This window comes from Palaemon carinicauda, chromosome 35 (genome assembly GCF_036898095.1).
Source record: "Palaemon carinicauda isolate YSFRI2023 chromosome 35, ASM3689809v2, whole genome shotgun sequence".
In the NCBI taxonomy this organism is placed as follows: Eukaryota; Metazoa; Arthropoda; class Malacostraca; order Decapoda; family Palaemonidae; genus Palaemon; species Palaemon carinicauda.
Window position 1 is genome coordinate 9641312 of NC_090759.1, and position 23035 is coordinate 9664346.

General features: G+C 34.8%; 1 protein-coding gene across 3 annotated transcripts in view; it reads left to right on the forward strand.

The window, feature by feature from the left end:
* Positions 1-16779, forward strand: part of LOC137627618 (uncharacterized) — a 107761-nt gene extending 90982 nt beyond the window's left edge. For 2 of the 3 annotated variants that reach the window (XM_068358707.1, XM_068358706.1), the window contains exons 3-10: positions 7983-8129; positions 8726-9457; positions 10143-10613; positions 11090-11335; positions 11495-11668; positions 12010-12108; positions 12280-13187; positions 14241-16779. In XM_068358707.1, the coding sequence (XP_068214808.1) occupies positions 7983-8129; positions 8726-9457; positions 10143-10613; positions 11090-11335; positions 11495-11668; positions 12010-12108; positions 12280-13187; positions 14241-14394 (2931 nt within the window). In that variant the 3' untranslated portion in view covers positions 14395-16779. The remainder of the gene's footprint in view (positions 1-7982; positions 8130-8725; positions 9458-10142; positions 10614-11089; positions 11336-11494; positions 11669-12009; positions 12109-12279; positions 13188-14240) is intronic. The other variant, XM_068358709.1, reaches the window with a different exon arrangement.
* The last annotated feature ends 6256 nt before the right edge of the window (positions 16780-23035 follow it).

Sequence of the window (23035 nt, forward strand, 5' to 3'; positions counted from 1 at the left end):
GCTGTCTATCAGAAGATTGTTTTTCTCTATATGTTCTACTATGGAATCTACCATAATTGATTCAAAAACTTTGCAAATCACTGAAGTTAGACAGACAGGTCTGTAGTTGCTAGGTTCTTCTTTTGGTCCCTTCTTGTAGATTGGAGGAACATTGCCTAGTTTCCATCCTTGTGGTGCCTTTCTTTCGTTGGCTGTCTTTCAGAACATCTTTTAAAAGTGTGGGGTTATATCTTCTTTTAGTTCAATAATATCTCTTGGATGAATATCATCTGGACCTGGTGCCTTAGACTTACTGAGTCCTTTTATTTTATTTTTGACATCATCCATTGTAAAGGTGATTCTATTTAATGGTTGCGGCCCTTCATATTTGATAGCTGGTTCAAGGAGGATCGCTGATTCTCCCCTAGTGAATACAGTTGTGAAATATGCATTCATCAATTCAGCTTCAATCATTTGTTATAAGATTACCCTCCGAGTCTCTTAATGGGCTAATGATGTTTTTAATTGGTTTTCTAATGTTTACATATGCAAAAAAAATCTTTTCGGTGTTCTTTACTAGCTGAAGCCACTCTTTTCTCTTCATTGATCTTGGCATTTATAATTAGTTTATCTACTTTTCGGCTTAATTTCTTGTGCTCGGAAATTTCATGAATTGAAGGCCTTTGACCCATTGATTTATGTTTGCATTGGCTATTTCTCTGTTGAACCACTTAGATTGTGGAGTTCCATTTGGTAATATATTTCTATTCGGTATACATTTAGCCCTCTTTCTTTATATATTACTACAAAGAGGTCCCATTGTGTATTTGTGTTCCCTGTTTCGTCGTATTCTAAATTCTTGGTGTATTCCTTCAGTTTTATCCAGTTACTACGTCTGTAGTCTAAGTTTTTTTTTTTTTTTTTTTATAATTTTCCTTTCTTATAGATGAGGAATATTTATCTGAAACCTAACTATTTCGTGGTCACTTTTGCCAATATTTTCGCCTACTAAACACTGGATACTAAATTTTCTTCTGCTGTCAGCACAATATCTAGTATGATGTTTCCCCTAGTTAGTTTATCGACCCACTGATGGAGGATTTCATTGTTGACAAATTCTAGTAGCCTATGTCCCTCTGTGTTTGATGTAGAATTCATAGTGTCCCAGTTTACTGTTGCACTGAAGTCTCCCATCAGGACTGCTAGCTTATTGTTTACTTCTTGTCCAAGTTGCCTATATAGTCTTCATCCTGTTCTTGTGTTTGATGTGGTGGTCTGTATATTACTAGTATGGACATATTTTTTTTTCTTTGGTGTTAATATTTGGACCTATCACTTCACATTCGGTTTCTAATTTAATTTCTATGGGGTTTAAGTGATTTTTAACACAATGAGCACTATCCCTCCACCTTATTTGGTAAGGCGATCCTTCCTGAAAAGGTTGAAATCTGGGATTTTGTATTCTACATAAGATCCTTTGTTTATTCCTGGATCCAGGTCTCGGTAATGCCTATGACATTTAGTTCCTCACTAGGTATCATTGCCCTTAAGTTTTCCATTTTGTTTCTAACTGACTGAGCATTAAATTGTGCCACTCTCAGGAAATTTGCTATTTCCATTCTCTTCCTCTGTGGCTTTGCTAGTTTCTCTGATATACTAGCGTTTTAGTTTTACGTTTATCTGTATTATCCAAGTTTTCAGCCAAATATCCTCTATTTGTTTTTGGAGGATTTTCCAAGGGTCTACTTTGTTCTTGGTCTACAGTGCTTAAGTAATTGTACAGACTGAGATTAAGTTGGTAAAGTGTATTTCGTCTCTTTTGTACAATTTTCCCAGAGATCTATAAATTTAATTTTCTTTCTCTGGCATGTGGCCTTAGGCCTTTCATATATCCCTATGGCCTTACTGAGGGTAAAGTGACTGACATTGATAACCTTAGATGGCAGGATGCCAGATAACTCATAATCAATCAATTTTGCGAGAATACCTATAACTATAATATTATTGGTCTTGTTTCTAGCTGTTTCAACAGTTTTTCTAGTTGTTTAACCAAAAGTTCTGTTTGGCCAGCAGTATCCTTTCTTAGGAATAGGTCATTTCCAGTTGCCTGAATAATAAGTGTTCTTCTTGTTCTCTGATGTAGAGAGAGAGAGAGAGAGAGAGAGAGAGAGAGAGAGAGAGAGAGAGAGAGAGAGAGAGAGAGAGAGAGAGAGAGTGGTGCATTTTGCAGGTCTGAACTTAGCACCATGGGCATGGCGGTCCTCCAATTGCTGGACACAACCTGTGCAAAATTATTAGAATATGTTATGAAAGGATGTCTTTGATTATTTAGGTTTGTGAATTTCTTCTTAGACGTCCCTGAATGTCTGGTTTTATCTTACATTATACCGATAAAAGAACTGAGGATTCATTGAATGTTAACCTAACCTTGTTAGAGCAGTAGAGGGAATGATTCAGTACATATAGTGGTGGAGAAATACTTAATGATTTAGGTATTTCAAGATTCAATAAGGGTAAATCATAAGGAGCTCAGATAGGGCCAAAGCCCCTTGATCAAGTCAAGCTGATCTTCTTTCCCACCCCTATCCTTAATCAAGGGTCGGTTGCCTGATGCGCCTTCTCCAATGCCATCTATCAAAGGTATCCTCTTCCACCAAACCTCTTCTCTCCATATCATCCTTCACCTATCCCACTATCTAATTCTATGCCTCCCTTTCGATCTTCTCCCCGTAACAGATTCTTCCCAAGCCTTCCTCACCCCCACCATTTACCCTCAACACGTGCCCATACCATGTCAGTCGTGACACTCTTATCACCTCTATAACCTTTACTACGCCTGACATTCTTCCTATTCTTTCATTTTCCAATCTTTTAAGCAGTGATTTTCCCATGATCTACCTCAGCATTCATGCTGATCTCGGGGACCAAAGTCCCTTGATCAACTCATGCTGATCTTGGACAGGCTATGGAGGACAAGAATTCCCCCGGGGCAAAGTGGGAAGGATTTGGCACCATGGATTAGCTTTGGAAACTCATGGTTCTCTAGGATGGGATGTTAAGGACACGACCTTATGATGGATCAGGAAGGTCACGGATTCTGAAGATGGGTTGAGAAAGGCAAGACGGTCTAAGAGTTTTGGAAGGGAATAACTCCCAAAAGAAGTATCCTGGGCTGGGAGAGGTTTAGTTATAGGCTAATGTGCAATTCAAGTTAAAGTGTAATATAAAACAGAGCAAAATAATACTCGATGACAGAAGCGGTAGGTCCAATTTTGAGGTTAATCTCACAAGTACTCAAGGTAGTAGGTTAGCTAGGGCACCAGCCTCCCGTTGAGATACTACTGCTAGGGAGTTATTGGCTTCTTTGACTGGCCAGACAGTACTACATTGGATCCATATATCTGGTTAAGTTTGATCTTTTCTTTACCTACGCATACACCAAATAGTCTGGCCGATTCTTTCCACGTTCTCCTCTGTCCTCTTACACTTGACAACACTGAGATTACCAAACAATTCCTATCTCAAGAGGTTAGCTACTACACTATAATTGTTCATTGGCTACTTTCCTCTTGGTAAGGGTAGAAGAGATTCTTTAACTTTTGTAAGCAGGTTTTCTAGGCGAAGAGAACTCCAAAATCAAACCAATGTTCTCTAGTCCTGATAGTGCCATAGCCTCTGTATCATGGTCTTCCCCTGTCTTGGGGTGGAGTTCTCTTGGTTGAGGGTACACTTGGGCACACTATTATACCTTATTTATCTTCCTCTTGCTTTTTCAAGTTTTCAAATTCTATATATGAAAGATATGTATTAATTTTGTTACTGTTCTTTAAAATATTTTATAAAGTTCATTAATTCTCTTGTAGTTTATTTACTTATTTCCTTTCCTCACTGAGCAATTTTTCTTTTTGGAACCCTTGGGCTTATAGATTCCTACTATTTCAACTAGGGTTGTTGCTAAGCAAGTAATAATAACAGCAACAACAGCAATAATAATAATAATAATAATAATAATAAATGGTGGTTGACTTACAAACAATATTCATAGAAGGAGCGAGCAAGACAGCTGTTCTCTCATTTAGGCTGAAAAACAAGCATTCATTTGTAATAGGAAATGGGGGACACAATGATACATTAAGAAATCATAAATCTGTTTCAAGACAATGTCTTTCCATGAAAGCTGGAATTCCGTGTTGTAATAATTTCCCTTGATTTCGGTTATTAACTTTATCACAAACCGGTTGGTGGTTCCTCTTATATGCCAGCTTTTTATATGTTTACCCTAGTCAGTGTGTTTGGGAAAATCCACTCCTTACACACCTGGACTGATAATTAACGAAATAAGAGAACATGAATGTAACAGAAATGAAATAATTCAATGTGGGTGGAAATATTGTATAAAGACCATTTACAAGAGGGATACAGATGAGACACTACGCTGCAGTTTCGTGAAAACGATGACTTGTACGAGTAAAGCCATCCCCACGCCGATTTTTCTTGATCCCAGTTTGTGATAGTACCCATTTACAGATGGTAAACTGGGAACGAACCACAGACCATACTATTGCAAAATCAGCATGATACTATTTCGCCAGGCTACCCACAAGTTTTTATATATATATATATATATATATATATATATATATATATATATATATATATACATATATGTATATATACATATATGTATATATATATATATATATATATATACACACGTGTGTGTTTGTATGTGTGTGCTCTGAAGGCACTTTTTCAATAAATATATTGTAATGAGAGTAAAAGCTTATATCAAATGGAAGTGAATAACAAAGCATGGAATTGATAGAGAGAGAGAGAGAGAGAGAGAGAGAGAGAGAGAGAGAGAGAGAGAGAGAGAGAGAGAGAGAGAGAGAGAGATGATATTTGGAAGTCTAAATTATTCACGTTGACTCTCCTCCCAATTACAGACAAAATGTTTTAGCGTTACATATTTTTCCATTAAGAATTATAATAAAAACTTATCTTTTGTGAAGTTTTATCATAATAATCACATAAGATAAAATGGTTTGGTGTATTTCAAGTAGTGTCCTTGTTAACACCAACTACTATGAATTATAACAATTTTATTGCAAATTAGCTAAAGCCAAAATAACCTAAATGTTCAATATTCTCTCTCTCTCTCTCTCTCTCTCTCTCTCTCTCTCTCTCTCTCTCTCTCTCTCTCTCTCTCTATATATATATATATATATATATATATATATATATATATATATATATATATATATATATATATATATATATATATATATATATATATATATATATATATATATATATATATATTTATACTGAGAAGACCAATCACGTGACTGAAAAGATGAAACCCGCTTTCTTGTAAATCAAACCCTATCATATTGGTTGAAGCAGACATTACAAAAACTAATATCTCAATAAAATTCTAATCATTTCTATATTATTTCCTAACACTTGAATTGGCCTTTAAATTTGGTTGCTAATTGCTAATTGTAGTAAGTATTACTGGTTTAAGTATTAATGGGAAAATTCCCTCTTGCTGTCATATCCCAGAGAATGGAGAGGAAGAGCAAATTTAATCAGGGAAGGTTTAGATAGATATACTGTATTTAATATGCCTTCGTCGTCGATACAAGATGATTAATTGTTGACTCAGTGTTGACTGTTATCTCTGTTTATCAAACTCGATATCATCGCTGATACCTCGGTGGTAGATCAAGACAGACTAATATTATCGGCTTATGAAGCTATTGAAATATTTCCTGCTTATAAATCTTCTTGTAATGTTATTGCTAATTTCACGTGAAATTAGCAATAACATTACAAGAAGATTTATAAGCAGGAAATATTTCAATAGCTTCATAAGCCGATAATATTAGTCTGTCTTGATCTACCACCGAGGTATCAGCGATGATATCGAGTTTGATAAACAGAGATAACAGTCAACACTGAGTCAACAATTAATCATCTTGTATCGACGACGAAGGCATATTAAATACAGTATATCTATCTAAACCTTCCCTGATTAAATTTGCTCTTCCTCTCCATTCTCTGGGATATGACAGCAAACATTGCTCTGTAAGAGAGTAGAAGTGAAGTCCCCCTATATGGGATCTATTCAGTGATCATCCAAGACATTTAGCTTGTAATTGAGCACAGGAATGTGCTAATATACATACATACATACATACATACATACATACATATATATATATATATATATATATATATATATATATATATATATATATATATATATATATATATACACATACAACAACAACAAAATCTAATCCACTGCAAAACAGAGGCCTTGGATATATCTGGAATTTGGCCAGTTTTCATCACCACACTGGCCACGGCAGATTGGTGTTGGTGGGAATCTTTTGTCTGATCGCTCACAGCAAACCAACCTAGTATGGGTGGCCCTGACTAGACAGCTTTGCTGACCATAGTGATACACAAACCATTTTATCACGTTAAGATTCAACCCCTGAAAAGTAGTTTTCTTACTCTATATTTCAAATTTCACCCATTAACGCCCAAAGTAAATATGTCACGGGCGAAGAATAAATGAATATTAGAGTATAAAACACCTGGCTAATAAAATCCACAGCCTTTCAATGAATGTAAAATGGAAGCTGAAATGTAGTTGTAATGGATTATAGTAAGAAACCATAATATATTTTTCATAAGGCTTCCATTATTAGAGAGATGGAAGCTGAAACCAAAGTATCAAGCATTTCGGACTGTTCTCACGTTTAAATAGATAAAGGCCATGTTTGAAATACTTGGAGAACTGGCTAGGCCTACTTCGGAATTTCTCAATTCTCATTGGCATATGTTCAACTGTGATGTAATATGGTTATTTTTGGGACGAAAAGATCTTAAAATTTCTTTTTCTGAAAGTCTTCAGCCTTTTTTGGATAGTATCTCTTTTGGGGTGTTGGGAGTCTACAGGGGATAACTACTTCAATATTTTCTTTTAGCCTTCCTGTGCATCATTACCTGGGCTGTAACTAGGTACAGCTCCTTATCTTTAACATGCTCCTCCTACAAGCATCGTTATTGGCCGCCGTCCAAATAGTCTTCGGTCCGCTGTTGCTTGCTTCGCTGGAAAATAAATATGATTTCATTGCTCCTCTGTTCTGGCAAGCGGTACATGGTAGTGCTACGCACACCAGCCACATGGGTCACTTTTAGAGTATCGTAATTATTACCTATAATGTTTTAATATCAACAGTAATTTCATGAATCAGCTGTGAGAAGGTGGTGGCCAATCAATATGCTCGTGGGTGGAACATGTTAAAGAAGAGGGGCTGCACCCAGTCGCTTACCATTACCTGCCTTGACTAAAAGTAGTCTTTTGGAGGCTATTGACACCTCTTTTAAAGAATGATCAAAGTTGATACATTTTTTTGTGTTAATTAAATCAGTCATATCCATCTGTTTTGGGCCAAATTTTATTCCGGACCCAGGACAGGTGGAATCTGAAAAATATCAAAGGGGTTTCCCAAAGCTTGAATGAGTATGCCTTTCATTTGGTATATCAATATAAAGGCCATTGGCGAAAGGCTGAACACGGGCTTAACATTGGCAAGTCTAAAGGTATATTTCATTCCACGGGCGGTATTGCTATTACACAAAGAATGAGTATATGGATGCAATTTGTATTCTTTCACGAAAATGCAAGCGAGGATACTGACAAAGAGTGTTGACTTATCAGAGCCGTGCATCAATACCACAACTTCTCTCATCATAATCAGAATTATCATTATTTCAATTTGAATATTTTATAAGTTCCTTATTAAAGAATAGAATCACAAGTAAAATATGACCTCCCTTCTCGAAATTCTAGCGCCAAGGACCATAAAATTATGAAAAGTGTATAATGCATAGGAAGAATATTGCTTAAACTCTGAGAATCTGATGAGTCGATCTCAAGAAAGAATAAATGTTATTGATGAAAATGGTTTTCCATACTTTTTCAGGTTGTTGTTGTGCCTGCCGGGCTGACTCTTCCCTCGGGTCAACTGGAGGTCGAGATTCACAAGGCCAAGACTCTTCACGTGTACCCCACCTGTATCTCATGGATACAGGTCTTTGATGCAGGACTGGTTACTACCCTTCCCTCGGAGGTAAATATTGAATTAAGTTAAATTCAAGTTAATAGGCATCGAAAATCTAGTTGATTTTTTGGCAATTATTTTCTATCTGGGAATCTAAATTATTTTTTACCTTTGAAGAAACCTTTCTCGCTGTGGTTATTGTTTACTAGCAATTATTAGTAAAGAAGTAAGTAAATAGATCTACTTATAAATTGGCTTTCTGAAATCTAATATTGAATTATTCGAGTCATTTCTATGAAAAAGACTAAACTAATGAATAAATTGATACCAGTTATGTAAATTTAAAATAATTTACCCTTTTCCATAATTTCTCTTAGAAAGAAAAAAGATAAAACCAAATTAATTCTTTCATGGTGCTTAACTCTGAATGAAATGTAATCATTTTACCATTTGAAAAATGATTCTCTTAAATGTTTAGTTATGTTTCCAACCACAAATTTAAAATTTTCTGTTCTTGCAAGCGGTACATGAATGTGTTACGTACGTTAGTCATGTGGTCATTATTTTGGTGATATATATATATTTTTTTCCCGAGAAGTAATCCTGGACTAATCAAATAACCAATATTCATCAATAAATTCTTCATTGGTCCAATTAAGCAAAAGATTTTTGTTTTCCAGGAAGATTATTACACCATATATCGGAAGAGGTGCAGAACATGGCTGCGTATATACAACTCCCAGGCAGATTCCATTTCCCACGGTGTGAAGGACCTTACCATAATCAACTCACAAGTGAATACCATCAACTTGGCTTTCCAAAGAGACTTCATGGCCATAAATTCAACTATCAGGTCCATTGAGGCTTTGAGCTGGGAGGGTTACAGAGGAACCATCCAAAATACGTCGGTTGAACTCATCAGCCACGTCGAGGCAAAAGACAACTGGCTTGTAATCAGCAGCCGGCTAGGGTTAATTACACCCGATGGTATCGTGTTCAAAGCCAAAGAAATGGCGATTTCTAACAGTACAATCTCGCACATCACCACTAACGGTCTAAAAATTGTCAACGGGGCTGCATCGCTGAACAACGTGACCATAGGGCTTTTAGAGGCATCTGCCATCGTAGTCAGTAGCCCAAGTGCTTTTCTTTCACTGTCAAATGTCACAGTAACATCAGCTCTTGCTAACTGCATCGTTCTACCTGACAGGGAAAGAATATCCATAAAGAATGTAACAATAAATGGTGTTCCTTTGGATCTTTCCTCTCCCTACCTAAAGTTTGTAGATGACTTTGTGGCATCCAATAATGTCTCAAAAGTACAAGTAGATCAAGAGAGAGAAGGATGTTCTTCCAATCATACTACCCTACTATGTGATTTCAGCAGTGTTAATGAGGTAATTGTTATTATTATTATTATTATTATTATTATTATTATTAATAATAATAATATTATTATTATTATCATTATTATTACTTCTTGCGAAGCTACAACCCTAATTGAATAAGTAGGATGCTATAAGCCCCGGGGCTCCAACAGGGAAAATAGACCAGTGCGGAAAGAAAAAAAAGGAAGTAAAAGAATTAAATAACAATTAAAATGAAATATTTTAAGAACAGTAACTACAATTGAATATATATATATATATATATATATATATATATATATATATATATATATATATATTATAGAAACTTTAGCAAAATAAGAGGAAGAGAAATAAGATAGAATAGAGTGCCCGAGTGTACCCTTAGGCAATAGAACTCTAACCCAAGACAGGTGTTGCTGTTATAGAATTAATGCTGCCTTCTCCACGTTTATTATCAGACATTGTTTAAGCATTTTAGTATACTCGATAGTTCTTTGGGGGATATTCTTATTCTGTTCTTTATAATGTTGTCAAGAGTACAATTTCTGTATCATATATTAATGTACTGGATTACTACTTTAAATTCTTTTATGAGTAAATAAATACTAATTATCTTTGGAAGGGTCTCTTCAAACAAAAAACTCTTTGTATATTCAGCAATAGCACATACATGTGGAAGGAATGAACCATGAATTTTCTTTATCTCTTACAGAGCATTGAACTCAACGCACACAACATTGAGGGTTATCATCTTGTCCAGATTAAGAATGTCAAGTCTTTGCAAGTTATGTCAACAAGTTGCAAATTAGAGCTACGATTACAGTCAGTAAATGGAACTCTCCCGCATTTCGCCACTGAAAGCAGCCACACAGATGAAAGTGCATCCTCCAGTGAAAGTATAACATCCAAAGACTGTAACATGTCTTTGTCAGTTATAGATTCAAGATTGGAAGTTATTTCAAGCAGATACATCTCTAATGTGACGGTTACAAACAGCACTGTGAAAAGACTTCATGATGGCACCCTACAAGCTTTCAATGTGCAAAATGTAACAGTTGTCACATTGGACAGTATTCATTTAGCAGGCAGTGGAAGTAACTGGGTCGGCATGGGGGTTGGAAGTATAATAAATGTAACACTGCAAGCACCTGTAACAGCTGAGGGCATTGTTGTCACTCAAAGGGTAAGTTGAATTACTCTATGTGGGTGATCAAAATGTTTGAATATGGATCTCTCAAACCGTATTTTGTTTGATTTACACTTATGGGAAATAAAGAAACTTTGCTTGTTGCCACTTTAATATTGAAGCAGATATATAGAATTTCCATGTTACTTTTTCAAACAGGAGATTATAACTCTGAAGACATATTAATAAATTAACTTCTTAGGTATTACCAAAAGCTAGCAGAAGGATCTACAATTTTGTAAGATTTCATTGTGAAATATCAAGTAAACTAAGGAAATTTTGGTAATCCTCAATATCTTTAGGAATATCATTTAAGAACAATTTCAAAGGAATCATTACAAAACGTTAACAATAGCCCCATGACAGAGCTATTGCCATAAATAAAAACAATTTGATTGTTCAAACGCGATAACTTCCTATTCCCTTCTGATGGGTGGCATAAACATAACACATTTTCTCTATACATTCTGCAGTTACGGCGAGGTGCCCTTACCATCGACCACGCTGATGCCACGACTGAATTTTCAAAGGTGAAGTTTTCTACTATGGAGAGAGAGAGTTTGGTTGTCAAGAAAGGCAAACTCATTCTTAAAGACGTCGTGGCCATTGCTATCGATGAGGGAGCTATCTACGTTGAGGAAGGGGCCTCTGTAGAGATATATAACTTGGTTTCCTTTGTATCTTCCTACAGAACAATATCAGTTGCTACAATTGACCAGGTAAGTAGATAATCTCCAAAACAACGCATTCATAATTCATGTATTCTCATATGTGACTTCAGTATAATCAGGTTTTTATTTGTTAGAATAAATTCTAATTCTGTAAAATACTGTAATATAGATTTTGAATAAACATTCTTTATTTTTCTCCCCTGCAAGGTTTACATTAATGGCTCACAAAACATGGCATCTGTAATGATGATTCATGTTCGTAATCCTCCGCCATTACCAGATATGACGTCTAATCTCACCATCTCTGCAATTCATCTCTCCCCCTATTGTACCACCATCCCTTTGTTTACTCAAGTTTGTGACTTCTCGCATGTTAATGATGTAAGTGTGTTCTCACTTTTTTCTCCTCCAGAGTTATCGTTTAAGATTTAAGTATATCAAAAGAAAGTAGGTGCAAATATAATTTTATTATTAATCTGAGAATTCTTTCATTTATACTTCCTGAAGGGTCTCTATATTTATTTTCCTTTCTTACCTAGAAAAAAGGAAGTTATAACAAAATAGAATGAAATTTTTTGTCAAATCTTTTACCATGTAAAAATGCTACTCAATAAACTCCAATTGTCTACTTCTAAGACTATATTTTAGCTGTCGTTTGTGATTTGACTTTTAGTGTTAAATGAATAAGTATGGCAGTTCATGGCTTCATTTGATTCTTTTAGGCATCAGTGGTTGTTGACCTAGAAGGTACCCAACAGAGTCACCGAGCTGTTGTTCGAGGAGCATCCTTTGTAAAACTTTATCCATCCTGTATTGACAAGGTATGTGTAACAATGTTTTTGCCACATCTTGCAAGTAGATAAGTGGCACGTCTCTAATAATTTTCATAATGCTCAATGATACTTTTATTGCTACTCAAAAAAAGGCAGAATATTAACTATTCATTGTTGTGAAAATATTTATGAAGTCTCCTGTTTCTTTTCTTAACACAGCTCATCTTGATGAAAATAGCGACAGCAACCACAGTTGATAATGAGAATGATTGCGAGACTTGGCTTGAGGCTAAAGAGGTTCATTTCCAGAACATTACAGCTGGTGTTCATGATGTAACTCTTACATCCTGCAGTGTGGACTTCCTTGCACCTAATCGGAAGCTGCGAGACTTAGATTTAGAAAATACAAGAGTTGAGTGGATCGCTGGAGTGCACTGGTATGGATATACAGGTCTCTTCAACAACTCTCACCTTGTTAAAGTTGAAGGCCTTGTGGCTTCAAGCCGAATGGTCATGTCGAATACCACAGTGGAAAAGATTCTTCCTCTGGGCATCAGTGTGAAAACTGAGGGAGTTATCGCTGCTTCTACCATCAACGAAATTTCAACAGCTGGAATAACAGTGGAGGGGATGCTTAGGATGAAGGATGTTTCCATTGGTTCTTTAGATAAGAGAGCTATAGTAGTTAAGGATGGAGTTTTATTCCTTTCTAATGTTCGTATCGAGTCATCAGAAGCGCTAAGCATCATAGCCACATCCAATGGTGCTGTGGCCATGCAAAATGTGACTGTTGGTGGGAAACAAGTACACTGGCGGGGCTACATTACTAGTAACCTCGGTCCAGATGAACCATCTTTAGTTTTCCTCAATAAATTTGTCAGCGACGAAGTTCCAACTATTCCAGTTTTAACACAAGAGGAAATCACCAAGTCAACACCTCAGTCTTCTTCAATGACCAAATCTCTGTTTCCAGAAGACAATGAAAGTTTAAACCCTGGATCTTCAAAGATTAATTCCAAGCAAATAGATACTTCATCAGATTCCTGGAAATGGGCTGGAATAAGCGTTGGAATCTTTATGGTGATACTATTGGGATGCTGTGTAGTTCTTACTGTTAAACTAGTCAAGTAAGTGTCTTCCTTTTTCTCTTCATGCTGAATGACTGCTTTCTTTGTCCTTTTCAGTAACATGTGGGTGTGGCCAAGGCCATGATATCCAAACAGTCAGGTCTAATGTAACATCTGCATTAAATTCAGACTCTGACTTTTTCCATGGTTCCACGAATGGTTGCATTATTGACATTTGATATTTGATTCTCAAAATATCAGCTATTCACAATCTTGTACAATAAATGGATAGTTTTAAATGAATTTGCATCTAGTATGAAATGGGAAGAGAGAATATAATTATCAGGTTTCATTGTACGATATAACTCAATTATTTCCATCATGATTTTCTTGAATATGTAAAGCAACTAATCTTTTAGAGAATATTACTAGCTACGAACATTTTTTCTAGGAGTCTAATACAGTGGAAGAGAAAGTTATTACTGCATTACTACTAACTCTTTATTTTGTGAAGAAATATATGTTTTGGTCTGTTTTATTTTAATTGCTATAGATCTTATTTAATTAACAGACATGTGGGCTATAAATGTAAATATTCTGTTTTCTCTCAGCACACAGTAACTTACGAAAAAGTAATATAAATTTATTTTATTTCCATTTGTCGATCAAATCAAAATATAAATCGTTACAGTTCTGTCTTCTAAAGCAATTAGGTTACATGCGCTTTCGCGGTTTTTATGGAACCCTTACATTAATTAACTGTACCGTTTGACAATCCCTTATTTATGAAAGATCTATACTAATGTTGTTACTGTTCTTAAGATATGTTATTTTAATTGATCATTATTTCTCTTGTAGTTTATTTATTTCCTTATTTTTTTCCTAACCGAATTATTTTTCGCTATGGAACATTGGGCTTATTGCATCCTACTTTTCCAACTAGGGTTATGGCTTAGCTAATAATAATAATAATAATAATAATAATAATAATAATAATAATAATAATAATAATAATAATAATAATAATAATAGCAATTTTAACAGATGCAAAATTAAAAGGTTTTACGCTCATACATGAATCTATCTTACATTTTTGTCTTTTTTTTCCTTCAGACCCAACAACGGAAAGGCATTGCCCATCGTCTTCTGGAGAGTCAAAGACGATCAGAACGACCTCTTAGCGGATGACCAGGGCTCTGGCGACTACAGCGACCCCCCAACACGTCATTCTGGTTATCACACAGTACCTGGCTCGGACATCATCTAAGAAGGGGCGCTCACTTTCGAAGTGCCCTTCCTCACAAGATGTCATTCATTCATTACAGACAAGTAGGCTATTCTACATAGCTGTATGCTTCAAGTGACACATGGATTTATATATTTTTCCCCAACGTTAAGTTTGAATGTGAAACAGTGAATGTAATAATTGAATGAAAAGCACGAGAGGAGGACTCACGGGAAAAGAGTGCAGGAAACTGAAGAAAAATTGCAAAGAACCCATGACAGAAGAAATGCCATAATTAGTGTGAAGTCTTGAAGCTATTTGTGTACTAAGGAAACGGCGGGACATTACGCTGTTCAAACTTTGTGATAAAGCAAACTGATAAAAAAGAAATGTGAAGTTCTGTATTTGCGACAGATAGCAATAACATTTATTCAACACAAAGAGAAAGCAGCCACTGCGTTTGGTGAGTCGAGTCTTGGAAACCAGGAGCACTGTATTGTATATTAACATTGGTTAACGTGATGTAAAAATGCTAATGTGTAAATTGCAAATTATATCATTTAACCTTTACGCATATTTCATGTGATCAATCATTCTTCATCGAAGAGGTAATTATGCCAAAGCGAGATTACTTACTGTCATAGCATTATTCAATTCTAGAAGTCTTACCGGTTGGCATCAATGTGACTTTGTATTGGATGTGCGACCTTATTTAAGTGCTGCCATAAACATGGAGATATTAGCATAAACATGCGGGTTTTTCAATTATGTTTTCTCTTCAAGTATCATCTTTTCATTAATGATTTCTTTGCTGTTCCTTTACTCTTGGTTGGACCATTGGTTCTGTCCTATTCACTAACTCCATGGATTTAAAGATCATTATTGGTCGAGGAATTGATTTTAATAGTTATAAGTGCTTTGGTTTACTTTTTATCACTGAAGATAAATAAAAAAACTATACTTAAATTACAACGAATATCGCTTCTTTAAAGGATTTGTGTAGCCTATCTTTTGAATGTTAGGTTCCTCAAATATTGATAAAAATCAATCTACTTAGCTTGCCCATTATTCTTTCTTTACGTCAGCCAATTCAATTAATCTCTTTATTATGATTTGCCGTTCCATACCAGGTCAATCTACCAGTGAAACATTTTCGTGTTAGTGACCACTTCGATTTGGCGTTCCTAATCCGATATTTTTGTAAAATAAGAACTCTCAAAAATAGATTTGAAAGAGACATACTATATTTGATATTTTCTAAGGTAACTAATCTCTTTTTGAATCAGGATTGAAATCTAAGGCAATTTGATGGCAGTCAACTAATAACCAATAAATTTCATTAGGGGAAAAGTATTTCAAAGCAACGACACACTGGCATTAAACCTCTTTCTTTAATTTGGATTCTGTTATATTTTCCTAATTATGTTAGTTTCTGTTATAGAAATAACCTTCATTCATAAAGTTTTCTCTCCTTCAACTTATCAGTTATTAGGTGTTTAAATTGCCGTTGGCTGAACAATAACCTCGTGCTATAAGGTCCATAAGAAGTGTGGACTCCAATGTCCCAAAATGAGTCGTTTTATGAAAATGTTATGCGATAAGTAATCCTAAATCTTTGTGCTTGGTTCTGTAAACCGTCTATGTGGTTTAATATGGAATTGAAAAAAGCTCACATTGAATAGTTTTAATTTATAAGCAAATCTTAAGGTTCTTGAAGCTTTCTTTTCTCTTCTAAGAAAAGCCTCCTTACGTTTCCTTCGAGCCTGGGCTACAAAGGGGAATTAGATTGTCCGTCCCAGTAGTCTCTGCTCTTAGGGACGATAATAACATTGATGTATACCTGTACAGGTCTGGCCATACCTGAACATTAGTATGGGCAACCTACACAGGTTTATTATTTTTGCTTGCGCAACGACCTGAGCAAATAGTTCATCTCAATCGACATGCCAAGCAGACCTGTGCAGTTAAGCCTGAAGGTTAATGGCCGACGTAAAATATAATAACCTGCCCCATTCTCTATACTTGCACCGTACTTCGTCTGTCATCCCTCACTATCTTTCTTGTTGTCATTAAAACTTCAAATCTAGTTGACTTTCTTTACCAAATGTCTTTCTGTTCTATTTTTTGGAGGGAAGAAAAAGCTTAAGTTCCCTTTTAGTTTATTTAATAATTCCTTTGGTTACTGGCGACAACTGAAAGGAAGTTCCGAAGGGCGTTCTCTCTCTATTTATGTTTTGAGATTTATTTCAAGTAGCGACACATTTCAAAATAATGGCAATTCTTTTCATAGTTGAATACTATCTGTACATAATGTAGATACGGTGTTGAAATCTATTGCATAAATTTGCAAGTGTTACACTTCGTATTATTCACATAGAAATGTATGAATAAACATGATTACTTAATAAATGTTTCCTTTTTGTGATACTTTTCTTTTTAATTCTCCTTCCATAGATTGAACTTTTCGAGTCTAAAAAATATGTATTCAAGTCAGTCTGAACATAGGTCATCCAACAGAGATTACAGGCCACATTATATGGGATTATATGAATGTCTAGAAGTTATATGGAATCATAATACGGCTGTGACAAACAAAAGAGTGCCTCATACATTAAATAACAATTGAAAGAAGTATTGCATTGTAGATTTTTTCCAAATCTTTGTACACCACCGATACCAGTTTCTATCTGACAGATTGCAGTCCATCATCTTGAAACTTTTACCTCATAGTGCAACTGCAGGACTTGACCCCAATTGCACCTCGATGCTAAATAGCTTTTCTCTCCCTCGCGCACATGAATTTAGAACCAATCCCAGCGCGAGCTTGCTCAAGGGAGCCAAGTATTGCCAACCCATAAGGTTATCATGCATCCGTACTCCGGATTACAACTTGACAGCTTACTTTTTATCACGTCCCTCAAAATGATCTTTGCTCCACCCTGGCTTACTTCGATTGCAATTAAATATTATCTCATTGCTCCTCCGTTCTCACAAGCAGTAGATTGATTTGCCATGCACGCCAGATGCCGGGAGGGGAGGGGGGTGTTGTTTTGCTATTTAAGGTTGGCAATACTTGACTTCGATTATCGAGCTCGCTCTGTGATTGGCTCTGATTTCGTCCCAGAATAAGCCATACTAGAGTACCTATTTGTTTTATATAGGTACTCCGAACCATATTATTCCAGACTTAGCAAATATGATGCCGGACCATATGGCGCAAATTCTATTAATTCAAATCTATATCTAGCTCCTTGTGCCTTCATTCGATCGTTTCACATCATAAAGATTGTTTTGGTGAACGAGCATTTCTGATTCAAAGAAATGGTATCCCGATCATCAATCACAACTTGAAAATATGAAACGAAATGAATAACGTGTTTCAAGATAAAGATTTAAAGGAAAATAATGTAGATTTAAGAATAAAGAGTGGAAGAGGGCGTCCACAGGAAGATTAGGAAAGATCCCAGACGAGGGAAAAATATTATTTGAAATGGCAAAATTGACTAATGTGGTGTTGTCAACTATTAAGGGCAGATGGAAAGAAGCAGGAACATTCAACGGGAATAATGAAATTGATAGCAAGACATTTTGGCTATCACAGATTCAGGCAAGATCCTACCTTACACATTGAAAACATCTAAAGTATTTGATTTATAAAATTACCATCGGGTACGCTCCTCTCAGTTCACTTGGCAAGGAGCACTGTAAACATTATCTAAGGGCATTACCTACTTTATTTTGCCTACCTCCATTCATGCTTTCTTTTATTTATTTTACAGTCCGATCTCCAACTTATACTTCCCAGTACAGCATGTGGTTTAACGCAGTTTCATCTGGGTGCAGGATGATCTCCCAGCCCCCAACGCCAGGTAATGTTGCCCAAATTCACGAATGCAATAAATCCTCATGCACCCTGAACAAACATTTATAATAAATATCGAGAGTAAATTGCCGAATTTAAATGTTATATACCACCTGTGAGTCAGAAGGGGTCAATTGTCACCCTACAGTATGATAAAAGGTTTGCAATTCTTTCTCAACTAGTGTACGCAACCCATGAAAAATGGTGGATAATTATTTAGGTAAATACACACACACACAGAGTCAACCCTTTCCTAACAACAACACGGTAATTTCGGCAATTTGTGGGAAATTGTGGGTTTCGAGTGTTCCTCTTGGGGTTAGCCCTCTCACCAGGGTATGACTACTCTTTCTCCCCTACTGGAAGCGTGGGGGTATGGCTCTAGCAGTGTAAGGTTGCCAACCTAGTAATTTGAAGAAGGGGTCTTAACCTTGCTTGCAAGGCAACATATATATATACATACATACATCCATATATATACACATACATATATATACATATATATATATATATATATATATATATATATATATAAATATATATATATATATATATATATATATATATATATATATATATATATATATAATATATACATATGCATACATACATACATATATATATATATATATATATATATACACATATACATATATATACATATACATATATATATATATATATATATATATATATATATATATATATATATATATGGTGCTAGGACAATTCTGTCCTGGACAATTCGGTCCCGGACAATTCGGTCCTGGACAGTTCGGTCCCGGACAATTCGGTACTAGGACAATTCGGTACCAGGACAATTCGGTACCAGGCTTCTCATTTTTTAAAATCAGGAAAATGATATTTTTATATTACATATTATGAACTATTTATATTTAATATCACCTCAATACCTAACTACTTACTTTGGTTATTCACTAGTTGTTCACAAATAACATAAACAATCCACCTAACTATTTTATTACTAAACGATTACTTTGGTTATTCCCCGAGTTTAAAAAAAAAATATGTATAAAGAAAACGACTTTATTAGTTTCTTTATTCTAGACTCTTTAGTGTAGTTTCACCCCATCATTCACACAATGGAGTCTTGCAACTGCATACAGTCGGAAAAAGGAAAAAGGAAGTTAGTTGAATAGGAAAACTACGTGTACCAATAACATAAAGAAAATGCTGATGGTATGAAGATATATTGGCGTTGCGAAAGGCGGACTTGCAAAGCATGGCTTCACTCAGATGTTAATTTTCATGCGCTCAAATATATTTGAAAACATATTCATAGCACAACTACAGCTGAAGTGAGTGCAAAGGTTGCTACTGCAAATATCAAGGAGGGACAATCAAAAGTCAAACATCTTCTCGTTCAATTCTAACAGAAGAAATAGGAAATTTAAACGAGTGCGCACTTACTGATATAACGAAACTAGCTCATATTAGTCGAAATATGAGACGATGGAGAAATATAATCAAGAAGAAAGAAGGCAGCTCCTTAAAGCAATCGCTCATTATATTAAAGTTTTAATTTTTTATATACTTTTAACGACAAGAAATGTATAGATTTTACTATTTTATTTTCATATACATACTTTTAAAATAAGAAGTGTATGGTTTTTACTGTTTCATTATTTATATAATAAAGAAACAAAAAAATAATTTTTTTCTTTAATTTATCGCACAAACAAGGATAAATCAATTGGACTTTTTTTATATCTATACTAACAAAAGCAAAAATTTTCTTTTTAAAAGTAATGCTTAGAACTGACAGGAATTTTAGAAACGATAAAAATTGGAAAAATACTGTTTTTCCATATTATAAAAATTAATTGGTACTGAATTGTCCTGGTACTGAATTGTCCTAGTACCAAATTGTCCGGGACCGAATTGTCCAGGGTCAAATTGTCCGGGACCGAATTGTCCGGAACCGAATTGTCCGGACACCATATATATACATATATATATATATATATATATATATATATATATATAAATGTATATATAAACATACATATATATATATATGTATATATATATATACATATATATATATAAATGTATATATATATATACATACATATATATATGTATATATATATATATATATATATATATATATATATATATATATATATATATATATATATATATATATTATGACTAGCGAAGTACGTAAATTCCCGAGCTCCAAAACTCACCTGTTTTATATTACATAGGTCTAATACATACTAGAAATACACCGAGCTCTGATAGAGTTACACAACTCCCAGACGGTAATATTTATGAACTCTGAAAATCCAAGGGTCTCTTTATATTATTCAAAACAAAACTGGATGATAAACAAAACTGAATGATTACTTTACTTAAACTATTCTAAACACAACCTCTTACTCAGGGGATACGAGCAGAGCACTGGGAAAAAGCATTGATTGAAATAATACACACTTTACAAAAAGAAGTGTATGCTATAAAAAGTTGACAATTCAAAATTATCACCAAAATTAAATCACTCGAAATGTTAAATCTGAACTAAACCTTAGACTGAGACAAAAAGAAAAAAAAATGATACTCTATAAAAATTATCCAATCACTTGCTTCACTGGAAATTAATTTATTTAAATATTTAATTTTTACAATTAATGAATAAATGACACTTTAACACATAGAAAATAAATCAGAAATACGCTTACATATATTTGACAATTATTCTTACGTCCTTATGCTCACACAAGGTTACCGAACTGTTAAGCAAAATAAATACAGTTTACTGTTTAACCTAATCTCACTGGGCCAGTTACAAAAATTTGTATTATAAAATGTAGATACACTAACACACTACAGTTTTAACTAATCACCTAATAATATCATCAATGTTTGAACAGCACTATACAGGATAAACGTTGGAGAGAAATCACTAATCACATTTGAGAGGAAAACACTATACACACTTGAGAAGTGAGAGAGCTGGCGGACGTTGGCTTTTCAAGCGCATAGACTGGATCTCTTTTGCTTCCTATGCATTGCTAGGCTCTATATATATTAACTTGATTTTATTCCAGAACCTTCCAGTTCAGCCTACTGGAAGCATGGGGGTATGGCTCTAGCAGTGTAAGGTTGCCAACCTAGTAATTTGAAGAAGGGGTCTTAACCTTGCTTGCAAGGCAACTCTCTCTCTCAGCTAACTCCGCCCACCTTCCTCACGTAACATTAAAAAAAAAAGAAAAACTTAATCTAGAATTTTCATGTCTTTCCTAATTATGTGGAAACAATAACGAAATTCCTTGTGCTCATACCTTATGTGTGTCATACAGCATACCTAAAAGATTAATAAGAGTTTGTAACAAAACTATGTAAAATAAAAAGTTAATTCTTTAAAATAACGTAAATTTACATATACGAAATGAATGAAAATACATCTGAAGGAATGATGAATATCTAATGTAATTTACATACATTATTTAATCCTTCGTGAGTGGAACTCATCTTACGAGCTGGCTATAAATCTGTTAAATACAAAAGTAAAATATGTTAACGAAATATTTATTTTCATGAAGACAAGCTTTGTAATATATATATTTATATATATATACATATATATATATATATATATATATATATATATATATGTATATATATATATATATATCTATCTATATATATATATATATATATATATATATATATATATATATATATATAGTGTTAGGCAGTATATCTTTACCATGCTATGCGGTGTATCTTTTACCATGCTATGCAGTATATGTTAGCAATCCATGTTTGCTAATGGTTATACTCGTATAAGCAGATGAGCAACTTGGTGGAGTAATGAATGCTTTGGGAGTGGAGGAAATGGGCCCCTAAATCTCGATGAAGTCACTGGCAGCAGGGTTTAAGGCGATGAACAAACTGTCTCTTCAGCTTTTACTCCTGATGCCTGGCAGTTGACCTTACTAGAATTAGTATGGACTGGCAGGAGTCACTTGCCTTAGTTTGATAGGCACTGCACATCACAAGAAACTGGCTATCTCTAGTCAATGAATCCTCTAGGGATTTAGTCAGTCATGGATAGAGCAGACGGCAGAATGGGCCCGTCCCGGGCGTAGCAGGGTGATAAGAATCTCCCAGTTTATAAATACTAGAGAAAAATTGTAAATAGGTAATTGGAATGTTAGAACCATGAATCTCTTTGGTTAGTTACAGCAAGTGGAGAGTGAATTTTTGGAATATAGTTTGGATATCTAGGACCTAAGTGAAACATGTTATAAGGGGACTGGTAAGGAAAATTTAGACCAAAGCAATATATATATCTAATCAGGAAGATCAGATGGAGTAGTAAGAGAAGGGGTAGGAATGATGACACCAAGAGCTGAAAAGGCATTAACCGAGTGGAGAGCTGTAAATAGTAGTTTGTTACTAGCAAAATAGTGCGATATGAGTATTATAGTTTGCTATGCCACAACAAATAATTCCCCTGAAGAAAGGAAAGATAAATACTATGAAGAACTGCAGAGGGTAATAGATGAGATCCCCGAGAGAGATATGAAAATTGTGATTGGCGACTTAAATGCTAAAATTGGAAGAAATAATCAAGGGATAGAGAATGTGATGGGTGTCAAGGGTCTTGGCGAAGTTGCAAATGAAAATGGAGCACATTTCATAGGTTTCTGTTCAACAAACAATCTTTCATTGGAGGTACTCCTTTACAACATAAGAACCTCCACAAGTATACATGGACTTCACCATGTGGCAATTACAAAAATCAGATAGATCACAATGCCATTAATAAAGAGAGAAGGAGAGAACTTT